This window comes from Trichechus manatus, unplaced genomic scaffold (assembly GCF_000243295.1).
Source record: "Trichechus manatus latirostris isolate Lorelei unplaced genomic scaffold, TriManLat1.0 scaffold00064, whole genome shotgun sequence".
In the NCBI taxonomy this organism is placed as follows: Eukaryota; Metazoa; Chordata; class Mammalia; order Sirenia; family Trichechidae; genus Trichechus; species Trichechus manatus.
The window spans coordinates 7,131,445-7,150,838 of NW_004444000.1; the positions used below are offsets into that span (position 1 = coordinate 7,131,445).

General features: G+C 47.0%; 1 protein-coding gene across 2 annotated transcripts in view; it reads right to left on the bottom strand.

Moving 5' to 3' along the window:
- Positions 1-15,306, bottom strand: part of ST14 (ST14 transmembrane serine protease matriptase) — a 64,989-nt gene extending 49,683 nt beyond the window's left edge. Inside the window, exon 1 of one of the 2 annotated variants that reach the window (XM_023734059.1) lies at positions 15,103-15,306. In XM_023734059.1, the coding sequence (XP_023589827.1) occupies positions 15,103-15,183 (81 nt within the window). In that variant the 5' untranslated portion in view covers positions 15,184-15,306. Of the gene's footprint in view, positions 1-14,381; positions 15,072-15,102 lie in introns of those variants that run through there. The other variant, XM_023734058.1, reaches the window with a different exon arrangement.
- Positions 15,307-19,394: the final 4,088 nt, after the last annotated feature.

A 19,394-nucleotide genomic window follows, 5' to 3' on the forward strand; every position in this document is an offset into this window, starting at 1 on the left:
GTAGAAATTTTTGAAATGGTGTATCTTTGGCTATGTATATTTTCACCAAAAAAAAAAGGTCCTCCAAGGTCGAGAAGGGAGTGTGTTGACGTGTTGTGGGGTTGTTAACCAGTGTCATAAAACAATGTGTACTGATCGTTTAACGAAAAAATATTTGTTCTGTAAACCTTCACCTAAAGTACAATAATAAAAAAAAAAACCTATGGTCCCCAGGCCCCAGCCCCAGTCACTCTTTTCATTCATTTCCTTGACTTTCCACTGAGCCCACATTCTGACTTCAAAGGCTAGTGCTTTCATTTAATTGTAGTTTCTGTTGAGATAATTATAGACCCTTTGTAAGTGCAGTTGTAAGAAATGATACAAAGGGATTCCTTGTACACCTTGCCCCATTTTCCCCATGGTAACATTCTTGCAAAATCAGAGTACACTATCATCACCAGGTTATGGATATTGATACAATTCACAGATCTTCGTCAGATCTCCCCAGAGTCTGGGGGAGGGTGGTGCAAATGATTAATGCTCTCGGCCGCTAACTGAAAGGTTAGGGGATTGAGTTCACCCAGAGGTGCCTCAGAAGAAAAGGCCTGGTTATCTACTTCTGAAAAATCAGCCATCAAAACTCTATGGAGTACAGTTCTATTCTGACACACATGGGGTTGCTGTTTAGTTATTTTTTTTTTTTTAATTCAGATGTCCCAATTTCACTTGTATTCATATGTGTGTATGTGTGTGAGAGAGATTTTACACTGTTATCACTGGTGTAGTTCCTGGATCTACCGCCACAGTCAAGATTTTGAACACTTCCAACACAGGGTCCCTCCTGTTGCCCTTTTATAATGACACCCTTACTCTTACTCCTCTAACCTCACAACCACTAATCTGTCCTCCATTTCTAAAATTGAGTCATTTCAAAAGTGTTCTATAAATGGAATACACAGTATGAAACCATTTGGGATTGTTAGCTTCTCTCAGCATAACTCTGGAGATTCATTCACACTGTTGTGTGCACCAATAGTATGTCCCTGTTTCAGGGGACATCTAGGTCAACTGGCATAACAAAGTTTATTAAGAAAATGTTCTGCACTGAAACCATTTCCGAAGGCAACCATTCAGACAAAGATTAGACTGGACTATGGGACAGAAAATGATACTTGTGAAGAGTGTGCTTCTTAGCTCTAGTAGATACAGGAGACTAAATGGGCAGCTCCTGTCCGGAGGCAAGATGAGAAGGCAGAGAGGGTTAGGAGCTGGTTGAATGGACACGGGAGGTCCGGGGTGGAAAGGAGGAGTGTGCTGTCACATTACAGGGAGAGCAGCTAGGGTCACACAGCAATGTGTGTATAAACTTTTGTATGAGAAACCAACTTGAACTGCAAACTTTCACTTAAAGCACTATTACAAAAAAGAAAGAAAGAAAGAAAGAAAACGTCAAGCATCCCACTTTGGTGAGTAGCATCTGGGGTCTTAAAATCTTGTGAGCAGCCATCTAAGATACATCAATTGGTCCCAACCCATTTGGAGCAAAGGAAAATGAAGAACACCAAAGACAGAAGGAAAATATTAGCCCAAGAGACAAAAGGGCCACATAAACCAGAGACTCCATCAGCCTGAGACCAGAAGAACTAGATGGTGCCCAGCTACCATCAATGACCGCCCTGACAGGGAACACAATCGAGAGTCCCTGAGGGAGTGGGAGAAAAGTGTGGTGCAGAACTCAAATTCACGCAAAAAGACCAGACTTCATGGTCTGACTGAGACTGGAGGAACCCTCATAACCACGGCTCCTGGAAGCTCTGTTAACCCAGAACTAGAACCATTCCCATAGTCCACTCTTCAGACAAAGATTAGACTGGACTATAAAACATAAAATAATACTCGTGAAGAGTATGCTTCTTAGTTGAAGCAGACACACGAGACCAAATGGGCAGCTCTTGTCCAGAGGCAAGATGAGAAGGCAGGAAGGGACAGGAACTGACTGAATGGACACGGGAAACCAGAGGTAGAAAATAAGAGTGTACTGTCACATTATAGGGATTGCAACTAATGTCACATAACAATATCTGTATAAATATTTATATGAGAAATTAACTTCAGCTGTAAACTTCCACCTAAAGCACAATTAAAATTAAAAAACAAATTTGTCCTTTTGTATCATTGCTGTTGTTCTTGTTAGGTGGCCATTGAGTCGGTTCCGACTCATAGTGACCCTGTGCACAACAGAACGAAACCCTGCCTGGTTCTGCGCCATCCTCACAATCATTGCTGTGTTGGAGCCCACTGCTGCAGCCACTGTGTCAGTCCATCTCACTGAGGGTCTTCTTTTTTCACTGACCCTCTACTTTACCAAGCATGATGTTCTTCTCCAAGGACTGGTCCCACCTGATAACATGTCCAAAGTAAGTGATATAAAGTCTCACTATCCCCGCTTCTATGGAGCATTCTGGATGTACTTCTTCCAAGACAGATTTGTTCATTCTCTGGCAGTCCGTGGTATATTTAATATTCTTCACCAACACCATAATTCAAAGGCATCAATTCTTCTTCAGTCTTCCTTATTCATTGTCCAGCTTTTGCATGCATATGAGATGACTGAAAATACCATGATTTGGGTCAGGCGCACCTTAGTCCACAAGGTGACATCTTTGCTTTTTAACTTTAAAGAAGTCTTTTGCAGCAGATTTACCCAGTGCACTAATGTCAGTTGATTTCTTGCCTACTGCTTCCATGGGCAATGATTATGGATCCAAGTAAAATGAAATCCTTGACAACTTCAATATTTTCTCCATTTATCATGATGTTGCTTATTGGTCCAGTTTGTGAGGATTTTTGTTTTCTTTATGTTGAGGTGTAATCCATACTGAAGGCTGTACTCTTCATCAGTAAGTGCTTCAAGTCCTCCTCACTCTCAGCAAGCAAGGCTGTGTCATCTGCATATCAAAGGTTGTTAATGGGTCTTCCTCCAGTCCTGATACTGTATTCTTTTTCATATAGTTCAGCTTCTTGGATTATTTGTTCAGCATATAGATTGAATAAGTATGCTGAAAGGATACAACCCTGACACTCACCTTTCCTGATTTTAAACCATGCAGTATCCCCTTGTTCTGTTAGAACAACTGCCTCTTGGTCTATGTACAAGTTCTGCATGAGTACAATTAAGTGTTCTGGAACTCCCATTCTTCGAAATGTTATCCATAATTTGTTATGATCCACACAGTCAAATGCCTTTGCACAGTCAATAAAACACAGGTAAACATCTTTCCGGTATTCTCTGCTTTCAGCCAAGAGCTATCTGACATCAGCAGTGATATCCCTTGTTCCACGTCCTCTTCTGAATCTGGCTTGAATTTCCGGCAGTTCCCTGTTGATAAACTGCTGCAATGGTTTTGAATGGATGTACCAGTGTGTTTAACCCATTTTAACAGCTGCCTTAGCAGACCAAGGGATCTGTAAAAGATCATGGGAAAGTCTTCCCCTGGTCTCCAGGGTGTCTGAGAATCGACTTTGTTCTGAAACACTCCTCTGAGGCCCCCAGACATGCTGGCTGTGTTACAAACCTAGCAAGCTGAAGGGATTACATATGCACACAGGAAAGCTGTCAGGGGGCGGGGCCTAGAGTCCACCCTCATAACTACAAACCAGAACAATCTGTGCTGAAAGGGAAAGGCAGAGAGCAGGGGAGGTGCTGACCTGTGTGCCAGGAGTCAGTTCTCAGAGCTAGAGCAGAGTGAGGAGGTCAGCTCAGCTCAGCTCCTGTCATCCCTGGACGGTCCTTTCTGGGTGAAACAGTATGTTTATTTTGTGCCAATTACTAAAAAGTTCTCCCTCCTCCTGAGTGTGACCCACATCACAACAGCTTCTATACACTGGCCCTGCAACAGAATTAACCTAATTTCTCCTTCATAGCAGCCCTTGGAAGCCTTCACATCTTGGCCATGCACCTCCTCAGCCCTCTCGTCCGCTCCGCGGGATAAACACACCCAATCCCTCCGGTCACTCAACAAACAGAATGCTTTCCAGACCTGGTTCAACCTCCCATTTGGCAATACTCCTTCTAAGGCATGGTACCCAGAACCCAACAACAGAATTCAAATAAGGCCAGACCAGTGTGGCCTTATACTGGTGACTGCTACCTTTCCATTAATTGTCCAAATAATACACTCAATTACCACACACAAACAATACAAATAAATTAAGTACTTGTCAGCTGTAGGGGACTGGTTGAATACAAAATGATACACCCACTTGATAAAAAATGTATGCAGCAATCAAAAATGGTTTTTCAAAGGGTATGTGTAATAACATGGACTAACTATTTAAGACACAGTGTTAAATTAAAAAAAGAGGAAGAAAGCCAGAAGTGTATGATTACTTCTCATTTACCCTTCAAAAATCAGCTTAGATGTCCCGTTCTCTGGGAAAACTTCAAAGATAAACGCCTCCCACACTTTTTAGTCAGGTGTCCTTCCTACAGGTTTTCCTAGCACCCCAAGCACATCACCAGTCTCTCAAAGTCTTAAGGAACTATCAGTTGCTTAAGGTTGGGGGGATGGAGGCAGGGGGAGGGAGCCTGGGACTTTGCTCCATCATCCTAGAATGGGTTAGATATTTAATAAATGCGTTAAGAAAGTATGCATAGTAGTAGAACTGTCCCATAGGGTTTCCAACGCTGTAATCCTTACAGAAGCAGACTGCCACATCTTTCTCCTGTGGACATCACCAAGGAACCAAGCAAGAGAAGCTGAAAGTGACAAGGATGTTCCCCAAGAGCAGACAGAGATAGCCTTCCCCCTAGAGCTGGCACCCTGGCACAGTGGTCATGCACTTGGCTGCTAACTGAAAGATCAACGGTTCAAATCCACCAGCCCCTCCTGGGAAAAAAAGACCTGCCAATTTGCTCCCATAAACACTGCAGCCTGGGAAACACTATGGGGCAGTTCTACTCTGTCCTATAGGAATCGACTTGATGGCATACGGTAACAACAAACTGTGAGAAAATGAATTTCTAAATGTCTGAAAAAAAGAACGTATGCATAGGAATTTCAAATTGTGAAAACGCTTCCATAGAGGTAATTTTCCCAATTTTTAAATTATGTCTTTAGCTGCAGAGTAGTAGTTACATAATTATTCCATTTGGGGGGAATATGTGTACACATATACATTAATATCCACATAAATATTAATATAGCCAAAAAAAATCAAACCTGTTGTCATCGAGTCAATTCCGACTCATAGCGACCCTATAGGACAGAGGAGAACTGTCCCATTGAGTTTCCAAGGAGCAGCTGGCGGATTTGAACTGCCAACCTTTTGGTTAGTAGCCTGAGCTCTTAACCACTGCGCCACCAGGGCTCCAAATACTAGTATAGGTACAGAAAACTTGTATGTCAAGAATAATACTTGAGGAGAAACAACTCAGAAAAGGCAGGTGAGAATGGCTGTACAACTCAAAGAATACAAGCAATGTCACTGAATGGTTCAGGCAGAAACTGTTTAATTGGTGTATGTTTTGCTGTGTGTAGTCTCAAAAACAATAAAATAAACAAAATTAAAAAAAAAAGAGAGTTAACCAGGTTGAAGAAGTTTGGAAACATGTATCTAATAGTTGTCAGCTTACCTAAAAAACACAAATCCTTACCGCTACTAGATATCTTGCCAGCAACTGAAATGTAACAAACCTCAAAATAAAAAGGAATACTCTCTGATTCTCATTAAAAAAAAAAAAAAAGAACAATACTTGAATACAGAAGACTTGTATGTCAAGAACAATTAAAGAAGACTCGAACGTAAGCCAAACTATTTAGTGGTTATATCTGGGGGAGAAATTTTCAGAAAGATTTCACTTTCTATCTTGTATGTGTCTTTATGACTTGACTTAAAAAAAAAACTTTCTAACTTTTGTAATCAGGAAAAAAAAAATCATTTAAAAAAAAGCACGCATAGGTAACACCATATTGTTAGAATGCCTCCATATGGCTAATTTCCCCTCCATTTTTAAATCTTCCTACTTAATATGAGTCTCTGGGTGGTGCAAATGGTTAACATGCTCGACTGCTCACAGAAACGCTGAAGTTTCAAGTCCACTCGGGCACCTCAAAAGAAAGCCCTGGCAATCTACTTTAGAAAGATCAGCCATTGAAAACTCCATGAAGCACAGTTCTCCTCTGGACACACGTGGGGTCGCCGTGAGTCGGAATCCACTCGACAACTGGTTGGGTACTTGTATGAGTTAGCCAAACTTCCTTTAAATACACAGTATTAGCCTTTTAATAATAATTTTGAAGGGTACGGCCACATAAAAATACAGGGGTGGAGGGAGCTTACTGTAGACTTGGGGCACTGCATGCCTGGCCCTGACTGACAGTGCAGTCAACTCAGAATTCTAGATTGACTAGAGCACCCAGGCTCCTCGCATCCAAAACATGGGACGAGGTTCCTGTTTTCTTGTTGATGGTGGTGGTACGGTAAACCGAAGGAAAAAACCACACCCACTGCGGTTGTGTCATTTCCGACTCATAGCGACCCCATAGGACAGAGTAGAACTGCCCCATAGTGTTTCCAAGGAGCGCCTGGTGGATTTGAACTGCCACCCTTTTGGTTAGCAGCCGAGCTTTTAACCACTGTGCCACCAGGGCTCCGGGGATACAGTAGCCCCCCCACCACGACCCCGGGTGTTCCGAGGTTTTGCTTCAGTTACCAGCGGTCAACCACTGTCTGAAAATGTTAGCAGGGGGTCCCACCCAGGGACCACACTCACATAACTTTTATTACAGTATATTGTTATAATCATTCTATTGTATTATTATCATTGTTAATCTCTTACTGTACCTAACTTATAAATTAAACTTTATCACAGGTATGTATATATAGGACAAAACATAGTATACTTAGGGTTCGATACTATCCGTAGTTTCAGGCATCCCCGGGGGTCTTGGAACACATCCTCCACAGATGAGGGGGGACTATAGAATAAGTGCGGCGCTTTACTCCTCCCCCAGACTGATCCAAGTCTTCACATTTCAGCTATCTGCCAGGCTGCCCAGGTCTTTTTGACTCATAATTATTGCATTTGTATGCAAATAACACCGGCCTTCCGCATTAGTTTGCTGAGACTGTGCCCTCCCCGCTCCCCCAGGTATTTATGTAAACTTGCTGTTATGGATTGAGTTGTGTCCCCCAAAAGTGTGTATTAACCTATTCACAACAGCAAAAAGATGGAAACAACCTAGATGCGCATCAACAGATGAATGGATAAACAAACTATGCTACATACACACAATGGAGTATTATGCAACCATAAAGAACAATGATGAGTCCGTGAAGCATCTCATAACATGGATGAAACTGGAGGACATTATGCTGAGTGAAATAAGTCAGTCACAAAAGGACAAATATTTTATGAGACCTCTACTGTAAAAACTCATGTAAAAGTTTACACACAAAAAGAAACAATCTTTGTTGGTTATGAGGGATGGGAGAGGTGGGGGGGAACTAAATAGACAGTAGATAAGTGGTAACTTTGGTGATGGGTGAGACAGTACACAACACTGGGGAAGCGAGCACAGCTTGTACAAGGAAAGGTCATGGAAGCTCCATAGACACTTCCAAACTCCCTGAGGGACTGAATTGCTGGGTGGAGGGCTGTGGGAACCATGGTCTCCAGGAACATCTAGCTCAACTGGCATAACACAGTTTATAAAGACAATGTTCTACATTCTACTTTGGTGAGTAGCGTCTGGGGTCTTAAAAGCCTGTGAGCAGCCATCCAAGATACTCCACTGGTCTCACCCCTTCAGGAGCAAGGGAGAATGAAGAGAACAGGATACAAGGAAAAGATTAGTCCAAAGGACTAACGGACCACAGCTACCACAGCCTCCACCAGACTGAGTCCAGTACAGCTAGATGGTGTCTGGCTACCACCACTGACTGCTCTGACCGGGATCACAATAGAGGGTCCTGGACAGAGCTGGAAAAGGATGTAGAACAAAATTCTAACTCACAAAAAAGAAAAGACCAGATTTGCTAGCCTGACAGACTGGAGAAACCCCAAGAGTATGGCCTCCAGACACCCTTTTAGCTCAGTGGTGAAGTCACTTCCGAAGTTCACCATTCAGCCGGGGGCTGGACAGCCTCATAAAACAAAATGGGACTAATCAGGCACAGCAGTCCAGGGACAAGGACTAGCAGGCAGGAGGGGACAAGAAAGCTGGTGCTAGGGAACCCAAGGTTGAGAAGGGACAGTGTTGACATGTTGTGGGGTTATTAACCATTGTCACAGGGCAATTTGTGTATTAACTGTTTAATGAGAAACTGTTCTGCAAACCTTCATCTAAGGTATTAAAAAAAAAAAAAGAATTATCTATGTGAGATCAAACTGACAACAGCAACTCAAAAGTTTTGATGGGAAGCCTAGGTGGCAGTGAGTTGAAGATAATGGTGATGGAATAATTTGGAAAAGGATAGTGAGAATAGCAGCACAACTGGAAGAATGAGATCAATGTCACTGAATTGTACATGTAGAAACTTTTGAAATGGTGTAACTTTGGCTATGTATATTTTCACCAAAAAAAAAAAAGTGTCCTCCAAGGTCAAGAAGGGAGAGTGTTGACATGTCGTGGGGTTGTTAACCAATGTCATAAAACAATATGTGTACTACTGTTTCATGAAAAACTATTTGTCCCGTAAACCTTCATCTAAAGTACAATAAAATATATATATATATATATATATATATATATATATATAAAGTGTGTCAACTTGGCTAGACCATGATTCCTAGTACTGTGTGATTGTCCACCATTTTGGCATTTAATATTATTTTCTCATGTGTTGTAAATCCTACCTCTATGATGTTAATGAGATGGGATTAGCAGCAGTTGCATCAATGAGGCAGGACTCAATCTACAAGATTAGGTCGTGTCTTGGGTTAATCTCTTTTGAGATATAAAGGCGAGAAGCGAGCAGAGAGACATGGGGACCTCATACCACCAAGAAAGCAGCACCTGAAGCAGAGCACATCCTTTGGACCCGGGGTCTCTGTGCTGAAAAGCTCCTAGTCCAGGGGAAGATTGATGACAAGGACCTTCCCCCAGAGCCAACAGAGAGAGGACTTCCGCTGGAGCTGGTGCCCTGAATTCAGACTTCTAGCCTCCTAAATTGTGAGTGAATAAACTTGTTTGTTATAGCAGCACTAGATAAATAGGACATTTTCTATGTTAATTTTTTTTACAGCAACATGTGGAAGAGGATTAGCATGGCAGCACTTGTGAGGGTGCGTGGAGGAGGGAGGGTGTGGCCAGCAAACAAACACAGAGGATGCACGTTATTTGAGTAAAAATACAGTAAGTCACCCAAGATATCTGCCTCTCCCTCCCAGCTGTGTGCCATCTATGAAGCTGATAAACACATGCTCCAAGTCCTCATCCAAGTTGTTACTGTAAAGGAAACGGTGCAGAACTCAGGAGTGAGGGGTAGCCCTGGAGGTCACCATCCAAGATAGCTTGGATCTGTGAGTGGACCCTCTAAGGGACGGTCCTTCAGCCAGACACAAACCTACCAGAGCTGTCCACCGGCCAGCCCCAACCCTCCATCTGCCCGGCAGACCGGAGCCGATAGCCATGCCTTCCCCAGACACAGACTGTATATGCACTACAATCTCAAACTAGATAACAAGTACACGTACAGGAAGGCATGGATAGAGGCATGAAAAACTCAACAACCTGATTTGTTGGCTTGATCCAATTGTGGGTGAATTTTTTTTCATTTTAAAATTTCCACTGTTATTTTTAATCATGTGTATAATACATATGGAGCCCTAGTGGAGTAGTGATTAAGGTCAGCAGTTTGAATCCACCAGCCGCTCCTTGGAAACCCTATGGGCAGTTCTACTTTGTCCTATAGGGTGGCTATGAGTCGAAATCGACTCAACAGCAATGAGGTGTTTTTTGTTTTTTTTTTTTAATAATACATATAGCTACATTTTGCTTAAAGCCTCGTGGAAATCTCGTCTCCAGCTGTGCTTCTGATCTAAGTAATCTCATCAAAAGGGAAAACCAGACTAGTTTGGCGTGAGACGTTTTTAGCAAATTTGTGCTGGTGCCTTGTCATTGCCACTTCCCTTTTTAAGTGCTCTCAATTCTCTGTTAATGATGTGTTCTAGGATTTCGCTGGGGACACACATCAATCAACACTGTCTCTGGAACACAGTTTTATTGTGGCATTGCAGTTAGGATCTTGGGCTTTGAAGGTGGACAGGTCTAGGTTTGAATTCTTTCTCTACTTCTTACTGCCTCTGGGTCATTACTAAACTCTTTGAGCCTCAGTATTCTCATCTGTAAACTAGGCATTTTTTCATACAGTTTCCATGTGGATAAAACGGTCATCATCATATTCTGCAACTTTCCACCATCATCATCATCATTATCATGATCAGCATCATCAATGTGGGCCAAGAACACACATAGGATCCAAGATTTTGACCAGAGTTAGCCAACCATCACAAGAAATCTGGGAAAAACTCTTAAGATGTTGCTAAGGCAAGATAGCACAGGCAAATTCTGAAAATGTGAGACACGGAGACAGAATTTTTAGTAGGGACTTGCTTCTGGAAAAGTTCTTAGCAAAGGATAAATGGCAATTACTGCCCATGAGCACTGAGCACGCACCAAGCGCCCTCCACACCGCCACCAGCCAGGAAGAGGGCCCTGAGGAGCCCAGCAGCTCCCACTCTAATTACTACCAAGCAGCTCTTATAATTTCACTTTGCCCCAGTCATCTCAGAAACATCCCACAAGGAGAAATCCAGTTTCTGGTACAAATCACCCAATTCCTCCCTTCCTGAGCCCACTGGGCTGACAGCCCTGATGAGCACTACAACAGTCCAAAGAGGATGCCGTACAGCCAAACTCGCCCATGGCCATCGAGTAGATTCCAACTCAGAGCAACCCTACAGGACAGCGTAGAACTGCGCCATAAGGTTTCCAAGGCTGTAATCTTTACAGAAGCAGACTGCCACATCTTTCTCCCACGGAGAGGCTGGTGGGTTCGAACCACCAACCTTTCAGTTAGCGACTGAGCACTTAACCACTGTGCCACCAGGACTCCTTAAAGCCCCGCTACCTGGGTGCAAACTGGATCCCACCATTTTCTAGCTCCATGACCTCTGGGCAATTTCCTTAGCCTCTCTGTGCCCCACTTCCTCACCTATGATAATAATAACAGTAGTACTTACCTCTCGGAGGCATAACACACATAAACCACTGTGGAAGTGTCCAGCACACAGTACATGCTCTATTAACAGGAGCAATGATTAGCATTACTCGAGGTACATACTCCAATAGCCACGTTCACACTGTCAGAAGCAACCTCTCTGGGACCTGGGCTCCTTGGGGGCTCTGTTCCAGCTTCCCATCTCTTCCGAGAGCAGACCTCCTCTCTTCGGAGAGACGTGAGCCAGCAGTCTGGGCAGACCACAGAGCAGAGACAGAACAGACACCAGGGGAAGTCTAGGACCACAGCAGGAAGAAGCCACTGGCCACAGGGGCAGTCATGCGCGTTGGGGAGCAGACTGAGAGGCCTGAGGGTAGGGGGCACGGCTGGTTCTCCTGCCGCGCCCTGTGGCACATCCACCTCAAGCCCAGGCTCTGAGCAGATCCACAGTGACTTGGGCTTCTCACCCAGAGAAGCAGCTATCAAGCTAGGAGCCTCAGTTTCCCCATCTCCTAAACGAAGGCAGAGTCCCTGGGTGGCACAAACAGTTAAGCACTCGACTACCAGCTAAAAGGTTGGCAGTTCGAACCCACTCAGAGAAGCCCTGGAAGACAGGCCTGGAGATCTGCTTCCAAAAGGTCACAGGCTTGAAAACCCTATAGAGCAGTTCTCCTCTGCACACGTGGGGTCGCCAGGAGTCGGAACTGACGGCAACTAACAACAACAAATGAAGGCAGTGAATCGCAGGCAGGACAGGTCTTTCTGGGATGAAGGTGCAAGGAAGTGCTGACGAAGCCCTGTGGGAGGATGCAGGTTTCCAGAGGCAGCCAGATAGCACTACCCCCAAACAGAACATTTCTCCATCCATACAGAGATGGAGAGGAGCCCCAAGAGCAGCTGGGAACAAGGAACCCAAAAGCAACAGTGCCTCCACGAGGCTCCGCATGACCGGAGAAGGCTCTGCAGATACACGCGATGGTCAAACCAGGAGATGTCCTCATCTCCTGGGCAGGGGATGAGTAAGGCATGGAGTCCGCAGCCCCTGACTGCAAACATACTGTAGAGAGACCCAGTGGTGCGGAGTAACACGTGAAGATTTCCAGGAGACGTGGCAATGAGCTTGGGCATAGAAGGCTATTTCCTCAGGCACACGCTGCCTCATGTCTAATTCCTGCACAAGACTAGGAACAGAGTTGGTGTAATGGAGCTGGGACAGAGAAAACACAGCATGATCCAAGTGAAGGAAACTGCAGAGTTGGAAGTGGAAGCGACAGTCCGGTGGAGCAGAGAACAGATGAGCTTCACAGAAGAGGGGAAAATGAGCAGAGACCAAGGGATTAAGAAAGCAAGGGCAGCATCAACGAGAAAGAAGCTGCTGGCCGTGGGTGGCTCAGACGGGTGCTGAGATGTCCCAGCCTCAAGCCTGGCAACCAGTTGGGTCATGAAGCCTGGGAGAGAAGGGAAGTGGGCTGATTCTTCAAAGTGGCACTAACTTGAGAAACATCTGAGACTCCAGGAAGACCCAGCTTTTCCAACGTCAGCAGGAGACAGTTTCAAAAGGCAAGTCAGGAAGAACGAAGGACTTGGAGGGAGGGAAGAAAAAACAGCCTTGGAATAAGAACAAACACAAACCAGCAGCCCTCTGCTGCGGGGGCAGGAGCGTTGAGCCCTAAGGAGGCAACTACCAAGGCATCGTAAACACCCAGTTACCGAAAGGAAAACAGTCGGTGTCCGCGTGAATCTCAGGGCAGGGCAGAAGTCAGCCAGGCACACCAGCACAGCCTGGCTGCTGAGCCCACGCCTCTGTCCCCGTTGGGGGAAAGTAAAGAAAACAAGAGCTCAGGACCCAGCTGCTATTTGCGGTTGGGGTAGCCGCGCAGCCCGTGTCCGGTCCTTACAAGCTCCCTAAGGCAGGAAGCTGCTTGGAGCAAAGGAATCGATTTGAAGAATCTGCAGACTCGCCTAACACAAAGCAACAAACGGCGCGGGGGGAGAGGAGGTTGCGGGACGCAGGCACACACAGGAGAAAAGGAGTGAGCCCGGGAGACGGGCACCATCCGCAGAGGAGTCAACACGCAGAGCTTCACTCCCGGCTCTGGCGCGCGCTGACCTCCCAGGAAGTCTAGGGTCCCCTGGACAGAGAGGTTGGAGTTCTGGGGTCTAGTTCTGCCTGAGCACTGTCCCTAGGTTGTTCCTTCAGTAACGTAACCAACAACGCATCCCCGACTCCCTAATTTAAGATCTAATGCTTTTTAGATCTTTCGAGAGGTCTCTCGTTCTTCTCTGCCAAAGAGCTTCCCGCTGCAGTATGTTCCAAAAGGCTAACGACAGTGTCCCGCATCACTTCCCATAAAGTCACCTTCCGAGGAGCTCCATCCCCTCTTGGAGAAGCCCCACCCCAACTCCAACCCTGGAGTCCTCCGTTCAGCTTTCTATGGCAGCCCAAACTCCCAAAGGTCCCCAAATGCCCTCTGACCAAGAAGAAAAAAGCAAAGTCCCCCAGAAACCTCCCTCCTCCCGGCCAAGTCACCCCAATCAACGCTCTGCGCCCTGAGTTATGGAGGGCCCGAGACAGAGACCCGGGAGGGGCAGGGCGGCCGGAGGAGCGACTGGGCCTCTCCAGGACCTGGGGGTTCCCGCCCTTCGAGGCTCCATCATGGCTGCGCGCCGGGTCAGGTACCAAAGGTCTGCCCTACCCTGCAGCCTCCGCCCCCCGCTCGCCGGCCACCGCCAGGCACCCGCCTAGCAGGAAATTCCACCTGTGCGGTCAGGGCCCGGCGAGCAAGTGGCGGTGGAGTGGGTCCCCTTCAGAGACGCATTACCCAGTAAGCAAGGTACTACGGCTTACCTGTGCTTACTAAACTGTAGTGCACAATTCCACCTGTTTTTCACATCAAAGATCAAAGATGTGGTGAAACCCTTGTGAAACTGTGCAATAAACAGGAAGTAAACACGCGTAAACCCCTGCGTACCTTGCTTACTGGCTAATCCGCCTCTGGTCCGCTCGTCGAGACAAAAGCGCAGGCTCTCTCCGCTCCAGACCCCTTTGGGTCGGCGTGCGGGGCCCCGACGCCGCGCTCGCCGCCCGACGTCCCCTGCAACCCGGGCCGCCAGGCCAGGCGGACGTGGAGGGGTCCCCGGGCAGGCCGCGCGCCCGCGCCCGCGCCCGCGCCCACCTGGTGCTGAGAGCTGTACTTGAGGTCCGCGCCCCAGTCCTTCGCGCCCCCGCCGCCCTTCCGGGCTCGGTTGCTTTTCATGGTCTCGGGCGGCCGGGCGAGCGCGCACGGCGACCGATCCGGGGCTCGGGGCTCAGCGGCGGCCTGCCATGGCCGGGGCGGTCTAGAGGGGCGCGGGGTGGCGGTCGGCGAGTTCCGGTGGCAGGCCCACCGTCGGCGTCTCTCACTTTCCCAGGCCGGGCCGCGCAGGTAGTTTCAGGGTGTGGCCTCCGCCGCCCCGCCCCGGAGGCCTGCGCGCGCCGCGCACCTTGCCCCGCCGGCCGCCCCGGAGGCCCAGCCTCCCACCGAGCCCTAGAGGAACCGTCTCGTCTGTGGTGAGTGCTGAAGACAGGCCAGAGGCCTGGAGAGGATGCGAGATAAGATGGGGCAACCTGGTTGTTGGAGGGCTGATGGTAGTATCATCAACTATGCCCCGCACATAGTCGGCTCTTAGGAAGTACCTAGCAAGACTAGGAGGAAAGGCCTGGCGATCTACTTCCGAAAATCAGCCAGTGAAAACCTATGGATCATGGCTTTCCGATCCCCAGTAGCTCGTAGGGATAACGCAGGACCCGGCAGCGTTTCCTTACGTCGTGCGTGGGGTCGCCATGAGTCCTGCCGACTGGAAGGCAGCTAACCACAACAAGTATTAACCAAGAGAAAAGATGGTGAATCCACTCACTTGCTGCCTCTCCTGAGTGAGAACGTGTCCCGTTCCCCCGGATAACAACCCTTCATCGGCCTCCTTGATTCCAACCATCATTTCTCTCCCTCCCTCCTACAACTTCAGTCTCTCTCTCTCCACTACACCGTACTTCATGACTAAGACTCAGTCATGCTCCCTCCAAAACCAAACCAAACCAAAACCGCCCCTTGACCCAGCCTCGCCCTCAAGCTACTGCCGTCTCTCTTCCTGGAGCCCGTAGCTGCCTCCCTCCCCTTCCTGTGTGGGTCACCAGTGATCTGTGTTGCTCAGTCAGATGCTCTCTTATCAGTTCCCAACACTATTCACCCATCTGCAGCAGCTGAAACGAACATTTGTCTTCAAACACCCACATTCCCTAGATCCTGGTTCCACTTCTGGCACCTAAACGTCATCACTCCCGAAGTTCTTTTTTCAGCCTGCTCTACGTTTTCTCTGCACTTTCTCCCGTGGCAACTTATCTCCTCTTATGCCTTCAAATAAGCCCATCTGCGTTTCTGCAATTGACGTCACTAAGGTATGCCAGTTCTGCATTAATGATTACCTGGGACCTTCTCCATTAATGTTCCACTGGTATTTTTATATTCCACAGACATTGTTGAGCACTTACTACGTGCTAAGCACTGTTCTGGTGCTGGGAAACAACAGTGAACAAAATAAACAAAAACTGTGTGCACCGAAGCACCTTGCAGCACTTGTCACAATTGCCAAAAGGTGGAAACAACCTAAATGTCCATGAACAGATGACTGGATAAACCAAATGTGCTATATGCATACGATGGAATGTTACCCAGTCACAGAGAAATGTAGTCCTGATACACACTACAATATGGACGAGCCTTGAAAACATGCTGAGTGAAGTAAGTCAATCACAAAAGGACAAATACTGTATGATCTCACTCATATGAAACATCTAGAATAGGCAAATGTATAGAGACCAAAATTTATTAGTGGTTACCAAGTGTCTGCAACAATGGGCTCAAGCATAACAATTGTGAGGATGGCACAGGACTGGGCAGTGTTTCGTTCTGTTGTACATAGGGTCGCTATGAGTCAGAATTGACTCAATGGCACCTAACAATTGTTACTGTCCGAGAAGGTGAGACCCACAGGGGGGAAGCAGATTGTACATGGCCTGCAGGCAGTTCCTTCAAAGGGGAGGTGAAATCTACAGACAAGAAGTTGGGACATTAGCATTGAAGTCAGAAGTTCCCAATGCAGCCAAAAGGGAAAGTCTTTGACTTTGGTTCTTGCTAAACAGCCTTCCACATCCTACAGAATAAGGCAAGATAAACCAGTTATGGAGCTGTCATCTGTGAGTGTCTTTAGATCTTCTGGAAGAACAAGGCTTATACGTCCAACACTGAGTACCACTGTCGGCTTGCCCTAGCTTCTCTGTGGAAGGGCTTTGTGGGTAAACCTTCTAAATAGGACTTGTTCAGCGGCCTGTCAAATGCTTGTACTATTGTGACTGCGTGTTGCTAGGCTGCTGGAAGCTATGCCACCAGTATTTCAAATAGCATCAGGGCCCATGGTAGACAGGTTTCAACGGAGCTTCCAGACTAAGTCAGGCTAGGAAGAAAGGCCTGGCAATCTACTTCTGAAAATTAGCCGGTGGAAACCTTATGGATCACTACAGAGGTTTGTCTGGCTCGATTGCTTTGGACACGTCATCAGAAGGGAGCAATTAGTAGAGGAAAATACCAGCTTTTATGACGCACCCATGAGGTCACAGGAGACCCTTAGGGAGATGGACTGGCACGGTAGCTGCAATGATGGACTCAGATGTGCTGGCGACTGTGAGGAAGACCCAGGACAGGGCTGTTGTACACGAGGTTGCCAGAGTCGGAGCTGACTCAGCAGCAGCTAACGACAGTAGCCACGGAGCAATTCTGCTTCTCCCTGCACAGCACGCATCTCCCCAGCACGTGACTGCCTGCCGCAAGCACCGGAGATGCCCTGACACGTTCTTCAGCCCCTTGACGTTCCAATGCTGCTCCACTGGCCTAGAGTCCTTCCCCACTGCACCCCACCCTGCTTTATCTCCTGGTGAAATCCAAATTCAGCATGAAAATATCACTTCTGTGAAACTTTCTCCAGGCATGGTTCATCTTTTCTTCCTCAGTTCTCCCCCAAACTGGGACACACCTAAACATCACTCTTCGGGAGTGATGACGTTTAGGTGCCGGAAGTGGAACCAGGATCCAGGGAAGGTGGGTATTTGAAGACGAATGTTCATTTCAGCTGCTGCAGATGGGTGAATAGTGTTGGGAACTGATAAGAGAGCATCTGACTGAGTAATGCAGATCACTAGATATAAGTTCTAGGTTAGGTGTGTCCCGATTTGGGGGAGAATTATATTACAGTGTATTTGGTTTTCCTGGTACACATAATCAACCCATTGCTGGTGAGTCGATTCTGACTCATCGTGACCCTATAGGACAAAGTAGAACTGCCCCACAGGGTTTCCAAAGAGCAGCTGGTGGATTTGAACTGCTGACCTCTGGGTTAGCAGTGGAGCTCTTAACCACAGTGCAACTAGGGTTTCTGGTACACATTTTAAAAAAAACTCGTTGCCATCGAGTCAATTCTGAGTCATGGCGACCCTATAGGCCAGAGTAGAACTGCTCCATAGGATTTCCAAGGAGCAGCCAGTGGATTCGAACTGCCGACTTTTTGGTTAGCAGTGGTAGCTTGCTGTAGCTCTTAACCACTGTACCACCAGTGCTCTAGTGTTGCTGAAAGCAAGAATGAGTGAGGACAGGCCAGGAAGCTGATGTTGTTGTTAATTGACATTGTCAAGTCAATTCCTACTCATGGCAACCCTATGTGTGCAGAGTAGAACTATTCCATAGGGTTTTCAAGGCTGTGACTTTTTGGAAGCAGATCGCTAGGCCTGCCTTCTGAGGCACTTCTGGGTGGGTTTGAACCGCCAGCCTTTGGGCTAGTAGTCTAGCGAGCGCTTAACTGTTTATACCACCCAGGGATTCCTAGCAGTATATTGAGACCTTGCTATTAACTCAGAATTATGATAACTGGGTTGTTTGAGACAAAACAGAGGTAGATCTTAGATCTGCTCTCTGCTAAATGTTTACCAACTGGTTGAAAACACAGGAACCAACTGGAGAAAGTTTCAAGCCAGCGTCAACTCTAACAGCAGGGTATTGAATAGGTAAGCGACGGTTATCCCCTCTGAGTGCACTCACTTTCCTCCATTGTGGGCGACTTTGCAGTTTGGGTGGGATTAGCTCTATTCTAAACTCCAAGTAGAAACCTGATTGGACCACAACAATTGGCTCAGGGAGGGTAGGCTAGACACAGGCTTAAGCCTGTCTCCACATAGCAATTCAATGATTAGAGGAAGAAGCACACTCTCTTCCTATTAGACAGGAAAGAGGAAGCACATAGCCCTGGCTGCAACTGGCAGTCATCTTGAAATCCAATTTAAGGCCAAAGCTGACTGGAGAAAGAGGGCAGAGCTGAGAGGCTCCCCAAAAAAGTGAGCAGGAGCCCTGACGAAGCTTCTGAGGGCCACCCTCCTCCTGGACGTCTCAGTTATGAGCCAATAAACCCCATCTTGTCAAGTCAGACGGAGAGAGTTGGGTTATTAGTTCCATGAGACTGCAAGCATCCCAAGAAAGGATTCTAGAGGAATTCAGGGAAGGTGAAGACCCCTTTCCTTCTTGTGGCTGATGGGGAAAGAATGCCTGGAGCAAGGTCTGGGATCTGGTGGGATCTGGAAGAAAGAGGCATACTTGAACTGCAAAGGGATGAACATAAAGTCTGTGTGGATGGGATATTTAGAGACTAGTATAAGTGGGATAAAGGGTGCTTGTTCCAGACAAAAGGCCAAATGGGCTAAGAGGGCCCATTTGATAGAGGGCATCTAATGACTGGCCCACAAGTTTGCGTCTAATCAGAGAAGCAATTAGAAGCTCTCCTGGGTTCTCAAGGGGAGTAGTTATATGATGTAACAAGATTAGTCCAACAGCAGTGGGCACAGGGGCTTGGAGCCGAAACCAGTTAGGAGATATGGCTGTAATCTATGCAATTCAATTCAGGCACATGTTGTTGAACATTCACAGATCCAGGCTCTGTGAGGGCCACTCAGATGAACTGAGCTGGTGACCCAAAGTAAGGAACCCAGAAGATAATAAAGGAGGCAAGAGGACTTCTGGCAAAATGGCGCTCTAGGCAGAAGCACCATGACGTCCCTCCACAGCAAAGATCCAAAAAACTAAGCTGAACAGAGAAAACAACAATCCTGAAAC